The 19,719-nt window shown below is 43.0% G+C and overlaps 1 protein-coding gene across 3 annotated transcripts; it reads right to left on the reverse strand.

Moving 5' to 3' along the window:
- Positions 1–1,119: 1,119 nt before the first annotated feature.
- On the reverse strand, positions 1,120–19,080 carry LOC131937718 (uncharacterized). Of its 3 annotated transcripts, none has more exons than XM_059295328.1 (11): positions 18,948–19,080; positions 17,174–17,364; positions 17,069–17,103; positions 15,608–15,778; positions 14,021–14,152; positions 10,014–10,211; positions 9,048–9,172; positions 8,057–8,111; positions 6,542–6,626; positions 4,179–4,316; positions 1,120–1,463 (listed from the first exon to the last, which is right to left on the reverse strand). In XM_059295328.1, the coding sequence occupies exons 4-11, from the start codon at positions 15,765–15,767 to the stop codon at positions 1,247–1,249; spliced, it is 1,110 nt and encodes a 369-aa protein (XP_059151311.1). In that variant the 5' UTR covers positions 15,768–15,778; positions 17,069–17,103; positions 17,174–17,364; positions 18,948–19,080; the 3' UTR covers positions 1,120–1,246. The 3 variants fall into 3 exon arrangements, with proteins under 3 accessions (XP_059151311.1, XP_059151309.1, XP_059151310.1); XM_059295326.1 differs by having other exon boundaries at positions 10,014–10,214; XM_059295327.1 differs by lacking the exon at positions 18,948–19,080 and having other exon boundaries at positions 10,014–10,214; positions 17,069–17,174.
- Between the last annotated feature and the right edge of the window lie 639 nt (positions 19,081–19,719).

Raw genomic sequence — 19,719 nt, forward strand, 5'->3', positions numbered from 1 at the left:
AATTTTTTATAGCGTTAATAGTTTAAGCCCTTTTCGTTTTAGCGTTAATATTTTCCACACGTTACATGTTTTGATGATGTCCGTCGTCTTTAAAATTAAAACGTAAAACTGATTTATCACATTGGCAACACATTTCGTTTATTGGTTGATGTTGTTGTGATGTTGCTGTGGTCTTTCCGCCCGGTGATGTTAGCCCAGGGGCGGCTCTATATTCTGACACGGATAGAGGTCTCCTCCATGACCAGGTACAGGGGCGGCTCTATATTCTGACACGGACAGGTCTCCTCCAGGTACAGGGGCGGCTCTATATTCTGACACGGACAGGTCTCCTCCAGGTACAGGGGCGGCTCTATATTCTGACACGGACAGAGGTCTCCTCCAGGTACAGGGGCGGCTCTATATTCTGACACGGACAGAGGTCTCCTCCATGACGAGGTACAGGGGCGGCTCTATATTCTGACACGGACAGAGGTCTCCTCCATGACGAGGTACAGGGGCGGCTCTATATTCTGACACGGATAGAGGTCTCCTCCATGAAGAGATACAGGGGCGGCTCTATATTCTGACACGGACAGACGTCTCCTCCAGGTACAGGGGCGGCTCTATATTCTGACACGGATAGAGGTCTCCTCCATGACGAGGTACAGGGGCGGCTCTATATTCTGACACGGATAGAGGTCTCCTCCATGAAGAGATACAGGGGCGGCTCTATATTCTGACACGGACAGACGTCTCCTCCAGGTACAGGGGCGGCTCTATATTCTGACACGGACAGGTCTCCTCCATGACGAGGTACAGGGGCGGCTCTATATTCTGACACGGACAGGTCTCCTCCAGGTACAGGTACAGGGGCGGCTCTATATTCTGACACGGACAGAGGTCTCCTCCATGACGAGGTACAGGGGCGGCTCTATATTCTGACACGGACAGGTCTCCTCCAGGTACAGGTACAGGGGCGGCTCTATATTCTGACACGGACAGGTCTCCTCCATGACGAGGTACAGGGGCGGCTCTATATTCTGACACGGACAGACGTCTCCTCCAGGTACAGGTACAGGGGCGACTCTATATTCTGACACGGACAGAGGTCTCCTCCAGGTACAGGTACAGGGGCGGCTCTATATTCTGACACGGATACAGGGGCGGCTCTATATTCTGACACGGACAGGTCTCCTCCATGACGAGGTACAGGGGCGGCTCTATATCCTGACACGGACAGAGGTCTCCTCCAGGTACAGGGGCGGCTCTATATTCTGACACGGACAGAGGTCTCCTCCATGACGAGGTACTTGCTGTAGAAGGCGTGGTTGTACATGCGCAGGTCCATCCATGTGGCCAGGAGGGGGTCCCAGGGGAACCCCAGGCACGGGCTCATGACGGCGGACCGCGCCGCCTCCACGTCGGTGAAGATGACCATGGCCGAGTTGGGTGAGATGCCGTACACGCCGTCTATAGGGCCAAACCTGGGGGGTAGAAGTGGGGGGAGGGGTAAAGAAATAGCGAGTTGGGTGAGATGCCGTACACGCCGTCTATAGGGCCAAATCTGGGGGGGGTAGAAGGGGGAGGGGTAAAGAAATAGCGAGTTGGGTGAGATGCCGTACACGCCGTCTATAGGGCCAAACCTGGGGGGTAGAAGGGGGGGGGGTAAAGAAGTGACGTGGGGGGGGGGTGCTGACAACAGCGTTTTGTAGGGCCAAACCTGGGGGGTAGAAATGGGGAGAGGTAAAGAAGTTGGGGGGTGCGGGTGCAGACCGCAGCGTTGTGTGAAAATGACGTGTACTCCGTGTGTAGGGCCAAACTTGGGGGGGGGGGGGTAGAAGTGGGGGAGGGGTTAAAGAAGTAGCGTGTGTGGGGGGGGGGGGGGGGGGCGGGGGGACGATGTTTACCGCAGCGTTGTGTGAAAATGACGTGCAATCTGTGTGTAGTGCCGAACGTGGGGTAGAAGTGGGGGGGGGGGGGTGGGAGTTGGGTAAAACAGTAGCACCATAAGGTGCGGGGAAGGGGTGCTGACAGCACCTTTGTGCGAAAAAGCCACGCACTCCGTGTGTAGGACCAAACCTGGGGGTGAGGAGATCGACTGGAGGGGGGTAAAGCAGTAGCGTCAGAAAGCGGGAAGGGCGCGGGTGCGGGTAGCATCCGGGTGATCCCATCTAATGGGAATCCCACGAAAAAAAAAAGAAAATACTAATTTTTGAACGTTTGATTTTCCATTGCGTTTAATTACTTATTTAAACACTATATCAAACATGTACATCATAAGGCTCAATGTGAAACCAAGGGCAATGACCTCTCCTATAATTTTAGTACACGATGTATGTAGCTGTTGGTGTAGGTGAAGGGGAACAGGGCATTTCCCCCCTGTCAATTACCCCCCGGATATTTCCCCCCCCCGACATTACCCCCCAGAGTAATTATCCCCCCTGTCAATTACCCCCCTGTCAATTACCCCCCGCCCAGTAGGACATTACCCCATGGACAGGGTTAGAGTTAGGGTTAGGGTTAGGGTTAGGGCTAGGTTTAGGGTTAGGTTTAGGGCTAGGGCTAGGGTTAGGGTTAGGGTTAGGGTTAGGGTTAGGGTTAGGGTTAGGGTTAGGTTTAGGTTTAGGTTTAGGTTTAGGTTTAGGTTTAGGTTTAGGTTTAGGTTTAGGGTTAGGGTTAGGGCTAGGGTTAGGGTTAGGATTAGGATTAGGGTTAGGGTTAGGTTTTAGGGCTAGGTTTAGGGGTAGGGTTAGGGCTAGGGTTAGGATTAGGATTAGGGTTAGGGCTAGGGCCAGGGTTAGGGTTAGGGTTAAGATTAAAGTTAGGGCTAGGGTTAGGGTTAGAGCTAGTGTTATGGTTAGGGTTGTGTCTAGCTTTGGTTTTGGTTTTGTGTGAAGTTTTAGGCTAAGGTGGATGCTTAGGTTTTGGTCTTTTTCTTAAGGTTTGGATTAAAGTAGTATATAGGTATAAAATTCGAGTTAGAGTTAGGATTTTAACTTGAGAGGGGGGGGGGGGTAATTCCCCGGGGGGGGGGGTAATTGACAGGGGGGTAATTGCTCCGGGGGGTAAATACTGGGGGGAAATGTCCGGGGGGGGGGGGGAAATATCCAGGGGGGTAATGTCCTGTAGCCAGGTGAAGATGGCACATTTTGTTACCGCCGGGGGTATCACCCCACGTAATAACGCCACAAGGGGTATAAGCAATGGCGTAGCGAGGTCGGGTGTCACCCGGTGCGCACTTAATGGTGTCCCCCCCCCCCCCCAGAGGCGTATAGCGACCCTTCCCGGGGACAAACTTTCAAATTTTCGATTTGCACCCCCTCCCTCAAACTCTAAATTTGCACCCCCCCCCCCCTCAAACTTTCGATTTGCACCCCCCCCCCCTCAAGTTTTTCTCTATATTTTTTGCTATTTTTTGCCTTGGTGTTACCCCCCCCCCCCCCCCCTAAATGGTGTCACCCGGTGCGGTCCGCACCCCCCCTCGCTACGCCTCTGGGTATAAGTATAAAGAAGTTGCTTACGTGATGCGTGTGAGTGGTGAGTGGAGAGGAGTGGACCAGAGGGTAGTTGTGTGTGTACTCACGAGGCGAGTATAAAGAAGTTGCTTACGTGAGGCGTGTGAGTGGTGAGTGGAGAGGAGTGGACCAGAGGGTAGTTGTGTGTGTACTCACGAGGCGAGTATAAAGAAGTTGCTTACGTGAGGCGTTTGAGTGGTGAGTGGAGAGTAGTGGACCAGAGGGTAGTTGTGTGTGTACTCACGAGGCGAGTATAAAGAAGTTGCTTACGTGAGGCGTGTGAGTGGTGAGTGGAGAGGAGTGGACCAGAGGGTAGTTGTGTGTGTACTCACGAGGCGAGTATAAAGAAGTTGCTTACGTGAGGCGTGTGAGTGGTGAGTGGAGAGTAGTGGACCAGAGGGTAGTTGTGTGTGTACTCACGAGGCGAGTATAAAGAAGTTGCTTACGTGAGGCGTGTGAGTGGTGAGTGGAGAGGAGTGGACCAGAGGGTAGTTGTGTGTGTACTCACGAGGCGAGTATAAAGAAGTTGCTTACGTGAGGCGTGTGAGTGGTGAGTGGAGAGTAGTGGACCAGAGAGTAGTTGTGTGTGTACTCACGAGGCGAGTATAAAGAAGTTGCTTACGTAAGGCGTGTGAGTGGTGAGTGGAGAGGAGTGGACCAGAGAGTAGTTGTGTGTGTACTCACGAGGCGAGGTAGGCGTAGATGTCCTCCAGCTTATAGACAGTACTCAGCCTGTTACTTCTCCATTTAACCTTGACTGCGCTCAGTGGGATGTAGTTCTTTAGGGGGCGGATGTTCTTGAAGATCTTCATGGGCGGGATGCTGGGGAATCGGGAGGTAAGATTTGTAAGATGTTGGGGAATAGGGAGTTAACTTTGTAAGATGCTGGGGAATCGGGAGGTAAGATTTGTAAGATGTTGGGGAATAGGGAGTTAACTTTGTAAGATGCTGGGGAATCGGGAGGTAAGATTTGTAAGATGTTGGGGAATAGGGAGTTAACTTTGTAAGATGCTGGGGAATCGGGAGGTAAGCTTTGTAAGATGTTGGGGAATAGGGAGTTAACGTTGTAAGATGTTGGGGAATCGGAGGTTAAGCTTTGTAAGATGTTGGGGAATAACGGGTAAGATTTGTAAGATGTTGGGGAATCGGGAGTTAACTTTGTAAGATGTTGGGGAATAGGGAGTTAACTTTGTAAGATGTTGGGGAATAGGTAGTTAACTTTGTAAGATGTTGGGGAATAAAGTCTAAGCTTTATAGCATTGTAGGGAATCGGGCGATAAGCTTTGTAAGATGTTGGGGAATAAGGTGTAAGCTTTGTAAGATGTTAAGGAATAAAGTGTAAGCTTTGTAAGATATTAAGGAATAAGGTGTAATCTTTGTAAGATGTTAAGGAATAAGGTGTAAGCTTTGTAAGATGTTAAGGAATAAGGTGTAATCTTTGTAAGATGTTAAGGAATAAGGTGTAAGCTTTGTAAGATATTAAGGAATAAGGTGTAATCTTTGTAAGATGTTAAGGAATAAGGTGTAAGCTTTGTAAGATATTAAGGAATAAGGTGTAATCTTTGTAAGATGTTAAGGAATAAGGTGTAAGCTTTGTAAGTTGTTAAGGAATAAGGTGTAATCTTTGTAAGATGTTAAGGAATAAGGTGTAAGCTTTGTAAGATGTCGGGAAATAAGGTGTAATCTTTGTAATAAGTTAAGGAATAAGGTGTAAGCTTTGTAATATGTCGGGAAATAAGGTGTAATCTTTGTAATAAGTTAAGGAATAAGGTGTAAGCTTTGTAAGATGTTGGGAATGAGGTGTAATCTTTGTAATATGTTAAGGAATAAGGTGTAAGCTTTGTAAGATTTTATGGAATAAGGTGTAAGCTTTGTAAGATGTTGGGGAATAAGGTGTAAGCTTTGTAAGATGTTGGGGAATAAGGTGTAATCTTTGTAAGGTGTTAAGGAATAAGGTGTAATCTTTGTAAGATGTTAAGGAATAAGGTGTAAGCTTTGTAAGATGTTGGGGAATAAGGTGTAAGCTTTGTAAGATGTTAAGGAATAAGGTGTAAGCTTTGTAAGATGTTGGGGAATAAGGTGTAAGCTTTGTAAGATGTTAAGGAATAAGGTGTAATCTTTGTAAGATGTTAAGGAATAAGGTGTAAGCTTTGTAAGATATTAAGGAATAAGGTGAAATCTTTGTAAGATATTAAGGAATAAGGTGTAAGCTTTGTAAGATGTTGGAGGATTAGGTGTAATCTCTGTAAGATGTTTAGGAATAAGGTGTAAGCTTTGTAAGATGTTGGGGAATAAGGTGTAATCTTTGTAAGATGTTAAGGAATAAGGTGTAAGCTTTGTAAGATATTAAGGAATAAGGTGAAATCTTTGTAAGATGTTAAGGAATAAGGTGTAAGCTTTGTAAGATATTAAGGAATAAGGTGAAATCTTTGTAAGATGTTAAGGAATAAGGTGTAATCTTTGTAAGATGTTAAGGAATAAGGTGTAAGCTTTGTAAGATATTAAGGAATAAGGTGTAATCTTTGTAAAATGTTGGGGACAAGGTGTAAGCTTATGGGAAGTTAGGTATAAGTTTGCAATGTTCTGGGGAATTTTATGTAAGCTTTGTAAGATGGCTGGGAATTAGGTGTTGTAGCCTTAAGAGATGTATGGGGGGGGGGGGGGAGGGCTACATGTGTTGATTTACATTGTATTACTCTGTAATACGGGAGTTGTCGTATATCTGGTCTCTTTCCCTTGGCCAAAGTATGCGTTAAACTACTACACTATGTTTAGAAATGGTGTGTAGGTCATGATTACATAAAGGGGGCCAGCTGCAGTTCAAGTCACTCGAGTAATCACAGCAACAATGACTAATTAAATTAATTAGTAGAGTCGTTGAAAATTAAAAACACTTACTTTATTTTACAGTCTAGCTGTTTCATACTTTTCAAATTTTTACTGGGTTGATACGCTTGAATAACTAAATATCTCTACTTTAGTCATTTCAATAAAGTGGGGTCGGAGGGTTGGGTTACCCCACCCCACCTATACTAAGGGCTACTCACACCTCTCCTGTGATGATTACATGCTGTCTGGGCTGGGGTTGTTTGTAGATCGGCAAGTGGTAGTGACGGTAGTAGTTGGGGGGCCCTGTGTGAAGGTAACAAACATGGCAAATGGTAATGGCGGTAGTAGTTGGGGGGGGGGGCTGTGTGGACACATCAACAAGCAGGTAGAGAGACATAGATTACGTATAGATAGATAGATGATGTTATCAAATTCTGTGTTAGGAATAACATTCACATTTTGTTTTTCTGAGTAGCAGGAATAATTTCCACACGATTTCTCTGTGTATTAGTCGTGTTCACGCATTTTGTTCTGAGTAACAGGAATACTTTTTGCACGTTTTCTCTGTGTGTGAGGAATCTTGTTCATGCGTTTTGTTCTGAGTAGGATGAATAACTTTTACAGGTTTTTAAGTGTGTTAAAAATTGCACTCATGTTTTTATGTGTGATAGAAATAATGTTCACATGTTTTTTATGTGCTTTATGAATAATGGTTCACACATTTTTATTCCCACCGTGTGTTATGAACAATGTTCATATGAATTTCTATGAGGTAGAGACAATGTTCACATGTACATTTTTTCGTGTGTTAGGACTAATGTCCATGTTTTGAGTGTGTGTGTGTGTGTTTGTGTGTGTGTGTGTTAAAATGGTGACTGGAAACATGCGCAACGGAAAACTGCGCACACAAATGTGCGCATGGGAAATTTACATTTTTGTAAATCAAGCATCCGTAGGATAGGTCACATGCACATTATCATATCACATGCACATTTTATCATAATAAAACAATTTTACACAGATTATTACAAAATCAAAGTGTATTGGTATAATTAGCTTTTTTTGCGCACTGTGCTGTTTTAGCTGTTTTCCGTTGCGCAGTTTTCAGTTTTTCGCATTTTCCCGGGAGCCATTAAAATAATGTTCATATATAATTCTCTTCTGGGAGACGTTAGAAAGCAAGCTGCAAGCGCGCCTTGCAGTCCCCTCTCTTTCTCTCTATCGCTACCACCCCCCACCCCCCTCACATGGTCTGGTGAGCTGTGGTTTACGCTAAATGTTTACATTTTACACTCGTAGAGCCGGGTTTGGTGACGGCTATTAGGGGCAGATAATTTAGTTTGAAACGATTTTAACTTTAAACTTAGAGGAGGTAACTATGAGGAGGCTGCTTTCACGGGGGTGGGGGGCGGGATGGGGGGAGGGAAGGGGGGTTTAGTGTTTTAAAGCAAATATTTTCAGTGGCAGCATTGATACTGTCGAATTCACAAATTATGAATTACTGAAAAGTAGAAAAAACAACAGCTAAATAGCAGCGTATGATACACCGCGGGTCGACTCGTATTTCTTATTTGTGTTAGGAATACTATTCAAAGGTTTTTGTGTTATGAATAACGTTCACGTATTTTTTCTGTCTGGAAGGAATAACGAGATACAGCGTCTAACGCGACAGTGAGGTGCGCTAAAAATAATTAATGCGCTATAATAAAAAATAAAAATAAAATAAGACTCACTTTGGGACTGAGCTGAATATAAATATCCCACATATTCGTGTCGCGGAGGAACTTTCTGAAATATAAGATCTCAGTGTTACACAGCAATCAAATGTTTACAAACATCAACTTTCAATATTGCACAATAATCAAGTTTCTTTTATAATCTGGTCAGAAATCTCCAAAAATATACAGGAAGATGAATATTTTCAACTCTTGTAGAACTATTTTTCAAGTAATAAACACTTGAGCGATGGGGTTATTTTTACAAGCTTTAATTACACTCACTTCCTCTGTCTGTCTGTCTGTCTGTCTAGATAAAAACACCGGAGCGAAAATTCGGACACTTCTAACTGACAGATACGGTTCGTAATTGGTACGTCAAGACATGAAGACAATGCATTATGACATTAAATTTGACTTAATTGGATGCCTAATTAATTCTTTATGAATTGATTATTAATTTATTTTCCACGTTAGTATGATAAAATATTGACATACAACACTGACGTATCGTACGCTGTAGCTAAATGAGCCACGCTATGATAAACATTTGGTCGTTAGACCACATACTTCCATATATAAGATGTAGCACGTACAAAACAACAGAACACATCAGACCAGTACTACATCTAAGAAAGTACCCATCGTAGGAGTACACCATTATAAAAGGCGTCATGTAATTTTAGCACCTTCTCTCTCGACCTAGAAGACGTAAAAAAAATCAATAGATTCCCCACTCCCAAAGCACCGTACATGACGTTCCATCCCTCCCCCTTAATATAACTATATATGATTCTATCAATAATTAGTTTCCACGTCAACTTTAATTTTAAAAATACTTAATATTTGTTACGTCATATACTTTAACACACTCCCCCCCCCCCCCCCCCCCCACACACCATTCCATAGTATCTCTATACTCTGATCCCCGACCCCCTTAGAAGTGTATGACGCCATTGATTTTGGGGAAGGGGGGACGACACCTAACCAGCCCAGGACACCCCGGTACCTGCATGGCCTTGATGATAGCGCGCTCGTCCACCGGTCTAGCATGAAACGGACCGTTAGGGTTGTCGGGCTTTTTCATCTTGGCTTTAACGGACTCCGGTGTGCGGACGATCTTGATTTTGACTTCTGAGGATACAAATTTTTAATAAAGGGGTAGGCTTAGGGATAACTTCTTAATTAATAGCCTTAATTATTTATTTGTGTGTATCTTAGGGTACTTAAAGGAAAATATTTAAATGCATCAGGGACTCTTCTGAAAGTATGGTTATCATAGCAACTGTGGCCTTGTTTAAAAAAAACAACTTTTCTGGAGGTCTAAAGGTTGGAAATTAACATTTATATTGATAATTTAATCATTGATCCTCATTTTACTAACTTATATCAGCAGGCCAGTTTTTGTAAAAGAAAACACGACCAAATATTAGGACCTTTTGAAATTTACAAGATTGTTATAAAATAGAAACGAGCGAAGTTTGAACTTGATGAATAGTTCACACATAAGCAGATTCTATAATTTTGGTCCAAGTAAGCCACACTTCACAAGTCACAATATAACACCACTGTTGTCACTACTACCTCACCACTACCTCACCACTACCTCACCTGTCACCACTACCTCACCGCTACCTCACCTGTCACCAATACCTCACCACTACCTCACCTGTCACCATTAGCTCACCACTACCTCACTTGTCACCACTACCTCACCACTACCTCACCTGTCACCACCACCTCACCACTACCTCACGTGTCACCGCTACCTCACCTGTCACCACCACCTCACCACTACCTCACGTGTCACCGCTACCTCACCTGTCACCACTACCTCACCACTACCTCACGTGTCACCGCTACCTCTCCTGTCACCACTACCTCACCACTACCTCACCTGTCACCGATACCTCACCTGTCACCACTACCTCACCTATCACGCCACCCCACCTGATACATTCACCCCATGACTCACCCTTCTCCTTCAGCTTGACACTGTCCTTGACACTTGGTGCCTTCTGTGGTTCACTGGGCGTGGACTCCACATCTCCAGAGATCTGCTCCACGGATTTCTCTGAAGGCTTGGTGGAGACAACGGTGGTGCCACGTTCAGCTTCGTCCTGGTCAGGTTGGTCGGTCTCTCCCGTCGGGTAACTCTGTTGGGACTGGTAGTCTTCTAGAACATCACGGCATTACATGATTAGTGAACTGTGTAACTGTTGAGAGTGGTAGTTCTCTAGAGCAACACGTCATTACATGATTAGTCAACTGTGTTTCCCAGGGTAATGCCGGAACTTTATAGATAACTAAAAGCTTAGAGTAAAAGTAGTTTAAAATACCACTATGATGATTTAGTTAATTAGTACTCGTTTATCATTCTTAATTAAGGACGGCGTTGTCGAGCGGTAGAGCATAAGACTGCTGACCCGAAAGTTCGACTCTCGAGTTTTAGTACAGCTTCCATGAGTCCACCCAACTCTGATGGGTACCTAACTCACGTTAGGGAAAGTAAAGGCGGCTGGGCATAGTGCTGACCACACTATCCTCTCATGACCACACTATCCCATCATGACCACACTATCCCATCTTGACCACACTATCCCATCATATCCCATTCTGACCACACTATCCCATCATATCCCATTCTGACCACACTATCCCATCATGACCACACTATCCCATCATATCCCATTCTGACCACACTATCCCATCATATCCCATTCTGACCACACTATCCCATTCTGACCACACTATCCCATCATGACCACACTATCCCATCTTGACCACTCTATCCCATCATATCCCATTCTGACCACACTATCCCATCATATCCCATTCTGACCACACTATCCCATTCTGACCACACTATCCCATCATGACCACACTATCCCATCATGACAACACTATACCATCATATCCCATTCTGACCACACTATCCCATCATATCCCATTCTGACCACACTATCCCATTCTGACCACACTATCCCATCATGACCACACTATCCCATCTTGACCACTCTATCCCATCATATCCCATTCTGACCACACTATCCCATCATATCCCATTCTGACCACACTATCCCATTCTGACCACACTATCCCATCATGACCACACTATCCCATCATGACCACACTATCCCATTCTGACCACACTATCCCATCATATCCCATTCTGACCACACTATCCCATCATATCCCATCATATCCCATTCTGACCACACTATCCCATCATATCCCATCATGACCACACTATCCCATCATATCCCATCATGACCACACTATCCCATCATATCCCATCATGACCACACTATCCCATCATGACCACACTATCCCATCATGACCACACTATCCCATCATGACCACACTATCCCATCATATCCCATCATGACCACACTATCCCATCATATCCCATCATGACCACACTATCCCATCATATCCCATCATGACCACACTATCCCATCATATCCCATCATGACCACACTATCCCATCATATCCCATCATGACCACACTATCCCATCATATCCCATCATGACCACACTATACCATCATGACCACACTATCCCATCATATCCCATTCTGACCACACTATCCCATCATGACCACACTATCCCATCATATCCCATCATGACCACACTATACCATCATGACCACACTATCCCATCATATCCCATTCTGACCACACTATACCATCATGACCACACTATACCATCATGACCACACTATACCATCATGACCACACTATACCATCATGACCACACTATACCATCATGACCACACTATCCCATCATATCCCATCATGACCACACTATCCCATCATATCCCATCATGACCACACTATCCCATCATATCCCATCATGACCACACTATCCCATCATATCCCATCATGACCACACTATCCCATCATATCCCATCATGACCACCCTATCCCATCATGACCACACTATCCCATCATGACCCCACTATCCCATCATATCCCATCATGACCACACTATCCCATCATATCCCATCATATCCCATTCTGACCACACTATCCCATTCTGACCACACTATCCCATCATGACCACACTATCCCATCTTGACCACTCTATCCCATCATATCCCATTCTGACCACACTATCCCATCATATCCCATTCTGACCACACTATCCCATTCTGACCACACTATCCCATCATATCCCATCATGACCACACTATCCCATCATATCCCATCATATCCCATTCTGACCACACTATCCCATTCTGACCACACTATCCCATCATGACCACACTATCCCATCTTGACCACTCTATCCCATCATATCCCATTCTGACCACACTATCCCATCATATCCCATTCTGACCACACTATCCCATCATATCCCATCATATCCCATTCTGACCACACTATCCCATCATATCCCATCATGACCACACTATCCCATCATATCCCATCATGACCACACTATCCCATCATATCCCATCATGACCACACTATACCATCATGACCACACTATCCCATCATATCCCATTCTGACCACACTATCCCATCATGACCACACTATCCCATCATATCCCATCATGACCACACTATACCATCATGACCACACTATCCCATCATATCCCATTCTGACCACACTATACCATCATGACCACACTATACCATCATGACCACACTATACCATCATGACCACACTATACCATCATGACCACACTATACCATCATGACCACACTATCCCATCATATCCCATCATGACCACACTATCCCATCATATCCCATCATGACCACACTATCCCATCATATCCCATCATGACCACACTATCCCATCATATCCCATCATGACCACACTATCCCATCATATCCCATCATGACCACCCTATCCCATCATGACCACACTATCCAATCATGACCCCACTATCCCATCATATCCCATCATGACCACACTATCCCATTATATCCCATCATATCCCATTCTGACCACACTATCCCATCATATCCCATCATATCCCATTCTGACCACACTATCCCATCATATCCCATCATGACCACACTATCCCATCATATCCCATCATGACCACACTATCCCATCATGACAACACTATACCATCATGACCACACTATCCCATCATATCCCATCCTGACCACACTATCCCATCATATCCCATCATGACCACACTATCCCATCATATCCCATCATGACCACACTATCCCATCATATCCCATCATGACCACACTATCCCATCATGACCACCCTATACCATCATGACCACACTATCCCATCATGACCACACTATCCCATCATATCCCATCATGACCACACTATCCCATCATATCCCATCATGACCACACTATCCCATCATATCCCATCATGACCACACTATCCCATCATATCCCATCATGACCACACTATCCCATCATATCCCATCATGACCACACTATCCCATCATATCCCATCATGACCACACTATCCCATCATGACCACACTATCCCATCATGACCACACTATCCCATCATATCCCATCATGACCACACTATCCCATCATGACCACACTATCCCATCATGACCACACTATCCCATCATGACCACCCTATACCATCATGACCACACTATCCCATCATGACCACACTATCCCATCATGACCACACTATCCCATCATATCCCACCATGACCACACTATCCCATCATATCCCATCATGACCACACTATACCATCATATCCCATCATGACCACACTATCCCATCATATCCCATCATGACCACACTATCCCATCATATCCCATCATGACCACACTATACCATCATGACCACACTATCCCATCATGACCACACTATCCCATCACCAAATGTTGCCAAATGTGTATGCATCAAGTATCAAAGTCGGAACTCACAACTTCTACTAGACTGAGAAGTCAATTTTCTCCAGTTTGAGATTCAAGCATCTCTTCAAACACAAGCCCTGATGTAAGTTTCCAGAATTCTCAAACTGCTACTCACTACCCTTACCTATTGTAGCATCGGGCTCATGGTCGGGCTCAGGCTCGGGCTCTTGCTCGCCCTCACTGACGATCAGCTGAGCATTGGATATGACCCTCTCCACCAGTTCCTTGACGGATGACACTTTTTCCGATCCGACGCCTGTTGGTACAAGAGACCTCTCATCAAAACTTCAATTACACTCATACAGGGAAGTGGGAGACATTATACATACTTTTATACATATCTAATATATAAAGCTCAGTTCTGTATGTAATGCATTTGTATATCGTTGGAATTGTACGAATTTAAGTGTTAAAAAATTATCGTGCGCATTTGTCTAAATTTATGAGCTAAAAAATTACTATTGAAAGTGTTGGGAAATAATTTTCATTTTTCAAATTACAGTAATAATTGTCGGCATGTTCATTATACACAAGTTTTAAAAAAAATATCATCTTTTACAAAAATTCTAATTATGTCTTTATTTAGTCCTATAGCACTTACTTCCCTTTGATAAATTAGGAAAAACACAATTACTTCCCTTTATAAACCCATTGCATTCCGTGAAAATAATTTACTTTTTAATTACTTTGTTTTGGTGTTGGGAAAAAAAATAATTACATAATTAGCGGGGATTGATCAAGTGCAAATGTTGTAGGTATTTTACGGATAAGCTTGGAGTATTAAAATTGTTCATCAAATTGAAACAGGCGCGTTCGTTTAAGTGAGTGCAAAAGACTATGAATAAGTTGGGGTACTATAGTCGTTCATTAAGCTAAAACAGGTGATTCCGCCCCGGGCGTTTATGTTCGCGTTAGTGTTTTCTTTGTGTTTAGGTGGGTTTGCGTTAGTGGTTGCGTTTTGATTTGGTTCGTTTTTGTTCTTTCTTTTTTCGTTTTTGTTTGTGTTTTTTTTTTTTGGGTTTGTATTTGTGTTTTTGGTTGGTTTTGCGTTTGAATTTGGTTTGTTTTCGTTTGCTTTTTCGTTGTTTTTTTTTTTTTTTTGTTGGTATTGGTGTTTGTGGTTGGGTTTGTTGTTAGGTTTTTGTTTCCGTTTGCTTTTTTGTTTGTTTTTTCTTTGTGTTTGTATTGGTGTTTGTGGTTGTGGTTGGGTTTGTTGTTAGGTTTTTGTTTTCGTTTGTATTTGTAATTGTGTTAGCGTTATGTTTGCGTTTTGTTGTTTTGGTTTTGGTTGGTTGTGGTTTGGGTGGGCAATGCCGGGTTTATGATGATTACTAAACACACAGGTAATGGTCTTTAACAGGAAGGTTTTTCACAGAAGCCAGAGCAGGGCCTGGCCGGGACGGCTAGTAATATTATATATATATATATATATATGTATATACTTGGAAACGAGGCACCACAATGGCGGCAGCACACATAACAACTCAACTAACTTGGAAACGAGGCACCACAATGGCGGCAGCACACATAACAACTCAACTAACTTGGAAACGAGGCACCACAATGGCGGCAGCACACATAACAACTCAACTAACTTGGAAACGAGGCACCACAATGGCGGCAGCACACATAACAACTCAACTAACTTGGAAACGAGGCACCACAATGGCGGCACCACAATAGCGGCAGCACACATAACAACTCAACTAACTTGCATCTTCCTCCGCCGTGTTGTCCGCGCTGTTCTCCGACTCCTTGACGATGAGCTGGGCGTTCGAGATGACCTGCTCCACCACTTCCTTAGCCGAGGCCACACGGGCCAACTGCTCCTCGGGCTCATCCTCGTTGTGATCAGAGCCGTCATTGCTCATTTTTCTTTAGCCTAGTCAGGAGACACATTACTTTTTTAAAAAAATATATACAACGTGATGAATTCTTGACTTAGGTTGGGGAATGTAAAGCAAGGCGGCTGGGAACACCATCCCTTCATATGCCGAGGTCAAGTAACAAATGAACTCTACTTTATGTGCCTAAAGGATTACTAGGTCTAAAGCGGAACTTAACTAGAGTGACCCAACATTTTGTCATCCCCTGTTCATTGCCACGTCAGCTTAAACTAAAACACATGTGTTAGATGCAGTGTTTCTTCCAGGCATTTTTTGATCCCACCCCCTTCACAAAAGAGAGTCTACAGCCCCCATGAACAAAATGGAATTTATATAGAAAATATACTTTTAACAGTGTCCGCCCCCCCCCCCCCCGAACATTCCCTCCCCCTCCCCACGAACATTTCAATTGCCCCCCCCCCCCCGAAAGTCTCAAGTGCCCCCCCCCCCCCCCGAGGGAATAAAGTATGGAAGAAACACTGGTTGGATAACTTGTACTAGCCATGTCCGATAATTGACTCTTCCAGAAATAGGTTTTGCCATGCAAGTTTTTCATATGACAAGTCCCGTGAGTTTTTGCGAGATCACCGATAAAGTAATGCAATATTGTATTAGGACAGTAAAACGCAGAGAACTGTTTAAAAATCTGTTTAACCTGTGAAATTCACTTGTACCATACAAACATTCACTTGTACCATGCAAGCATCCATTTGCACTATAACAAACACTCATGTGCACTATGTTGAAATTCTGTGCTACCTCTTTTAATCCTGTGTCACCATCACCTAATGAGCCCATTAGACCGTAAGTAAAGACCCCTTAAACTAACCTGAAATCCTATGGTTGACATTGACAATAACTTTGTATTTCTCTAACCACACGATCAAGTAAAAATGTCTAAAAAACCCTTGATTGAGAACATATTGCAGGGAACTTTACCCTGTCATTTTGTCAATACTGCTGTTATTTTACCTTTATTTTGGGTTGATTTCTCGCAACTAAAAACCCATGGTTTAGAGCGGCCAGAGTTTCTTTCAGGCATTCTCTTCGGTGATCTCTCTTCCCCCCTTCCCCACCAAAATGAAAAAAAAAGCTATAAAGAAAATATATACTTACTTTAAACAGCGTCGTCACCTCGATGAAGGCGTATTAGCCCCCCCCCCCCCCACCCCTCACGAGACAAAATGTATGAAAGAAACTCTGATCGGTTACCGTGTGGACATTAAATATTGGGACAACGTTTGAGAGCGAATTGATTTAGATGACTCAATGACACAGTGTCTTACCAGCAGCGTTATTCTATTCGGAGTCCTTTTCTGCCCGGAGCCAATCTTCTATCCGGAATCCTTATCTTTATGAAGCCGATCTTCTATCCGGAGTCCTTGTCTAAACGGAGCCAATCTTCTATCAAGAGTCCTCGCCTACACGGAGTCAATCGTCTATCAGGAGACCTCGTCTAAACGGAGTCAATCTTCTATCAGGAGTCCTCGTCTATTCGGAGCGTGCTCGGTGCCGACTGTCCTGGTACACTTGTAGACCACGTGACCTACTCCACCTACACCTTCCTTACAGTCCACATGTCCTGATACATTGTGAAACATTACGTCAGGTATTTAACGTAATCAAACAACACAGATATACCTACTCCACCTACACCTTCCTTACTGTCAACATTTACTGGCACATTGTGAAACATTACGTCAGGTATTTACCGTACCCACATAGATGCATTTATAGTTTCACAAGCTTGAAGCAAATTTATTACAGCTTAAAAAATGGTGGCTTTGAAAGATAATTGCAATGATCTGGAGCGGCCGGTATAAAAGAAAACCCAATTCTGTGTAATATACTTTTTTAAAAATAAAAGTTATCTAAATACGCGGCTCCATGACAAACTATCTGAGACAAAATATCTCACACCGATAGTACTGTAAAACATATTTTATTTGGCGTGATCTTTAAATAATTCATAGCATTCACACATTTGTATCGATTGATTGTAGTAGCATGCTAAATACTGTTTCGCTAATAATTTCTATTGCTAATAATTTGTTTTTGTGTGTATGCTAATTATTGTTGCTAATCAATTTTCACTAATCATTGTTCTAGTCTTTTTTTTTTACTAATTTATTGATTATTTTTATCTATATCTAGAGATCTACATCTAGATCTAATTGGGGCAAATTTTCTGCAAGTTTTTACTTCTGTGCATCTTTAAAAAACATACATTTCTGCATTTTACTTTTAAAAATCTATAATTAGATCTACAAATTGCTGCTAATGTTCTGCACGTTGTTTTATTCATGTTTCCTTAGGTCAATTAAACTTAAAACAATAATTAGAACACTCGACTTTACTTGTATTTCACCGGTCGAATAAATAATGGTTTACAGTAACCAGTAGCGTCGCGAGGTTGGGCGTCACCCGGTGCGGGAACTCATGGTGTCAACCCCCCCCCCCGAATATATATATATATATATATATATATATATATATATATATATATATATATATATATATATATATATATATATATATATATATATATATATATATATATATATATATATAAAGTTCAACATAGGCATATATACTATATGTAGAGTTGCAATTGACACCCCCTTCCCATTTAGCCTAATGGCATTAATGTGTGCGAAGAATCCACCAATTAATTCATGTGGAAAAAGCATCGTTTTTAATCACCCACTCTACTGTCGTTGATTGACTTATCTGTTATTCAAAATACTCAACAAGCCTTTATTCCTCTCTAAATTTTGCAGTTGGTGTCACCCTCCCGGGTGATAATTTTATACCGTGCACAATTAATAGTAAAGATGGGTAATTATTATTAATCATTAATTGAACTGGCAAAAACCATTTTTCTTCCATATATTTTGCAGTTTTTCGCCATGGAGTCAACCCCCTAAATGGTGTCACCCGGTGCGGTCCGCACCCCCCACCCCGCCTCGCGACGCCTCTGACAGTAACTAATGTTTACATGACATTTCCGGCTCCCCTTCACGTCCTAACCGGATGCGCCATCAACTGCGCAACCTTTAAAAACTCCAACTACTCACAAACTTCATGTAATACAAATGTTAAAATTAATCAGCAATGCGGTAATTAATAATTAGTATAAATACATAATTCTAATTAGAAACCAACTTGTTCTCGGACACAGGTCACCACCGCGTGCTGCCCACTACGGTCGTTTAGATATCTCGTGCCAATGTTGTTGCTGGTGTCGCTGATGTTGTTACTGACGGGGCCGTGTTGAGAACAGAGAATCAGACAGGTGTGGATTGGTGCGGCACTGGTGCTAAGCGGTGCGAAGTAATGGAAATTTTGGCAGTGTTAGTGGAATGCATTTTTTTCCCGTTTCAATGGTGCGTAGGTAAGGGTAGAAAAATTAAATGGTGTAGAGGTTTCAGTGTAAATGGTGTGTAAGTGTCAGTGTAAATGGTGTGTGTCAGTTTAAATAGTCTGTACGTGTGGATAGAAATAGTGTGTATTGGTCAGTAGAAATGGTTTGTGGGTGTCAGTTGGAATGTATTTAGGAGTCAGTAGAATGAATGTGAAGGAGTCAGTAGAATGAATGGGAAGGAGTCATTAGAATGAATGTGAAGGAGTCATTAGAATGAATGGGAAGGAGTCATCAGAATGAATGGGAAGGAGTCAGTAGAATGAATGTGAATTTGTTATTAAAATGATTGTGAAGAAGTCAGTAGAATGAATGTGAAGGAGTCATTAGAAATGATGTGTAGATATCCGTAGAACTGGTGAATCCCGATATTATATATAGAATATCATTTTTAAAATTTTATAAACGACAATTGTGCAAGGATATTTATCTAAACAAAATCGGTATGACGTGCTAATGATACATCATAAGTTAATAGTATATGTTTTATGTCGACGCCATTTTGGAAACTTTAAT

Source organism: Physella acuta, unplaced genomic scaffold, assembly GCF_028476545.2.
Source record: "Physella acuta isolate Inbredline_101_S28 unplaced genomic scaffold, ASM2847654v3 ptg000219l, whole genome shotgun sequence".
NCBI classification, from domain to species: Eukaryota; Metazoa; Mollusca; class Gastropoda; family Physidae; genus Physella; species Physella acuta.

Excerpts from the sequence above, each read along its gene's own strand:
- LOC131937718 (XM_059295326.1), bottom strand. The coding sequence starts at position 15,767 with ATGAGCAATGACGGCTCTGATCACAACGAGGATGAGCCCGAGGAGCAG. Across the intron at positions 4,317-6,541 it reads GTAATCATCACAGGAGAGGT|CATCCCGCCCATGAAGATCT; the intron begins GTGAGTAGCCCT and ends CCGATTCCCCAG. Across the intron at positions 1,464-4,178 it reads ATCTACGCCTACCTCGCCTC|GTTTGGCCCTATAGACGGCG; the intron begins GTGAGTACACAC and ends TCTACCCCCCAG.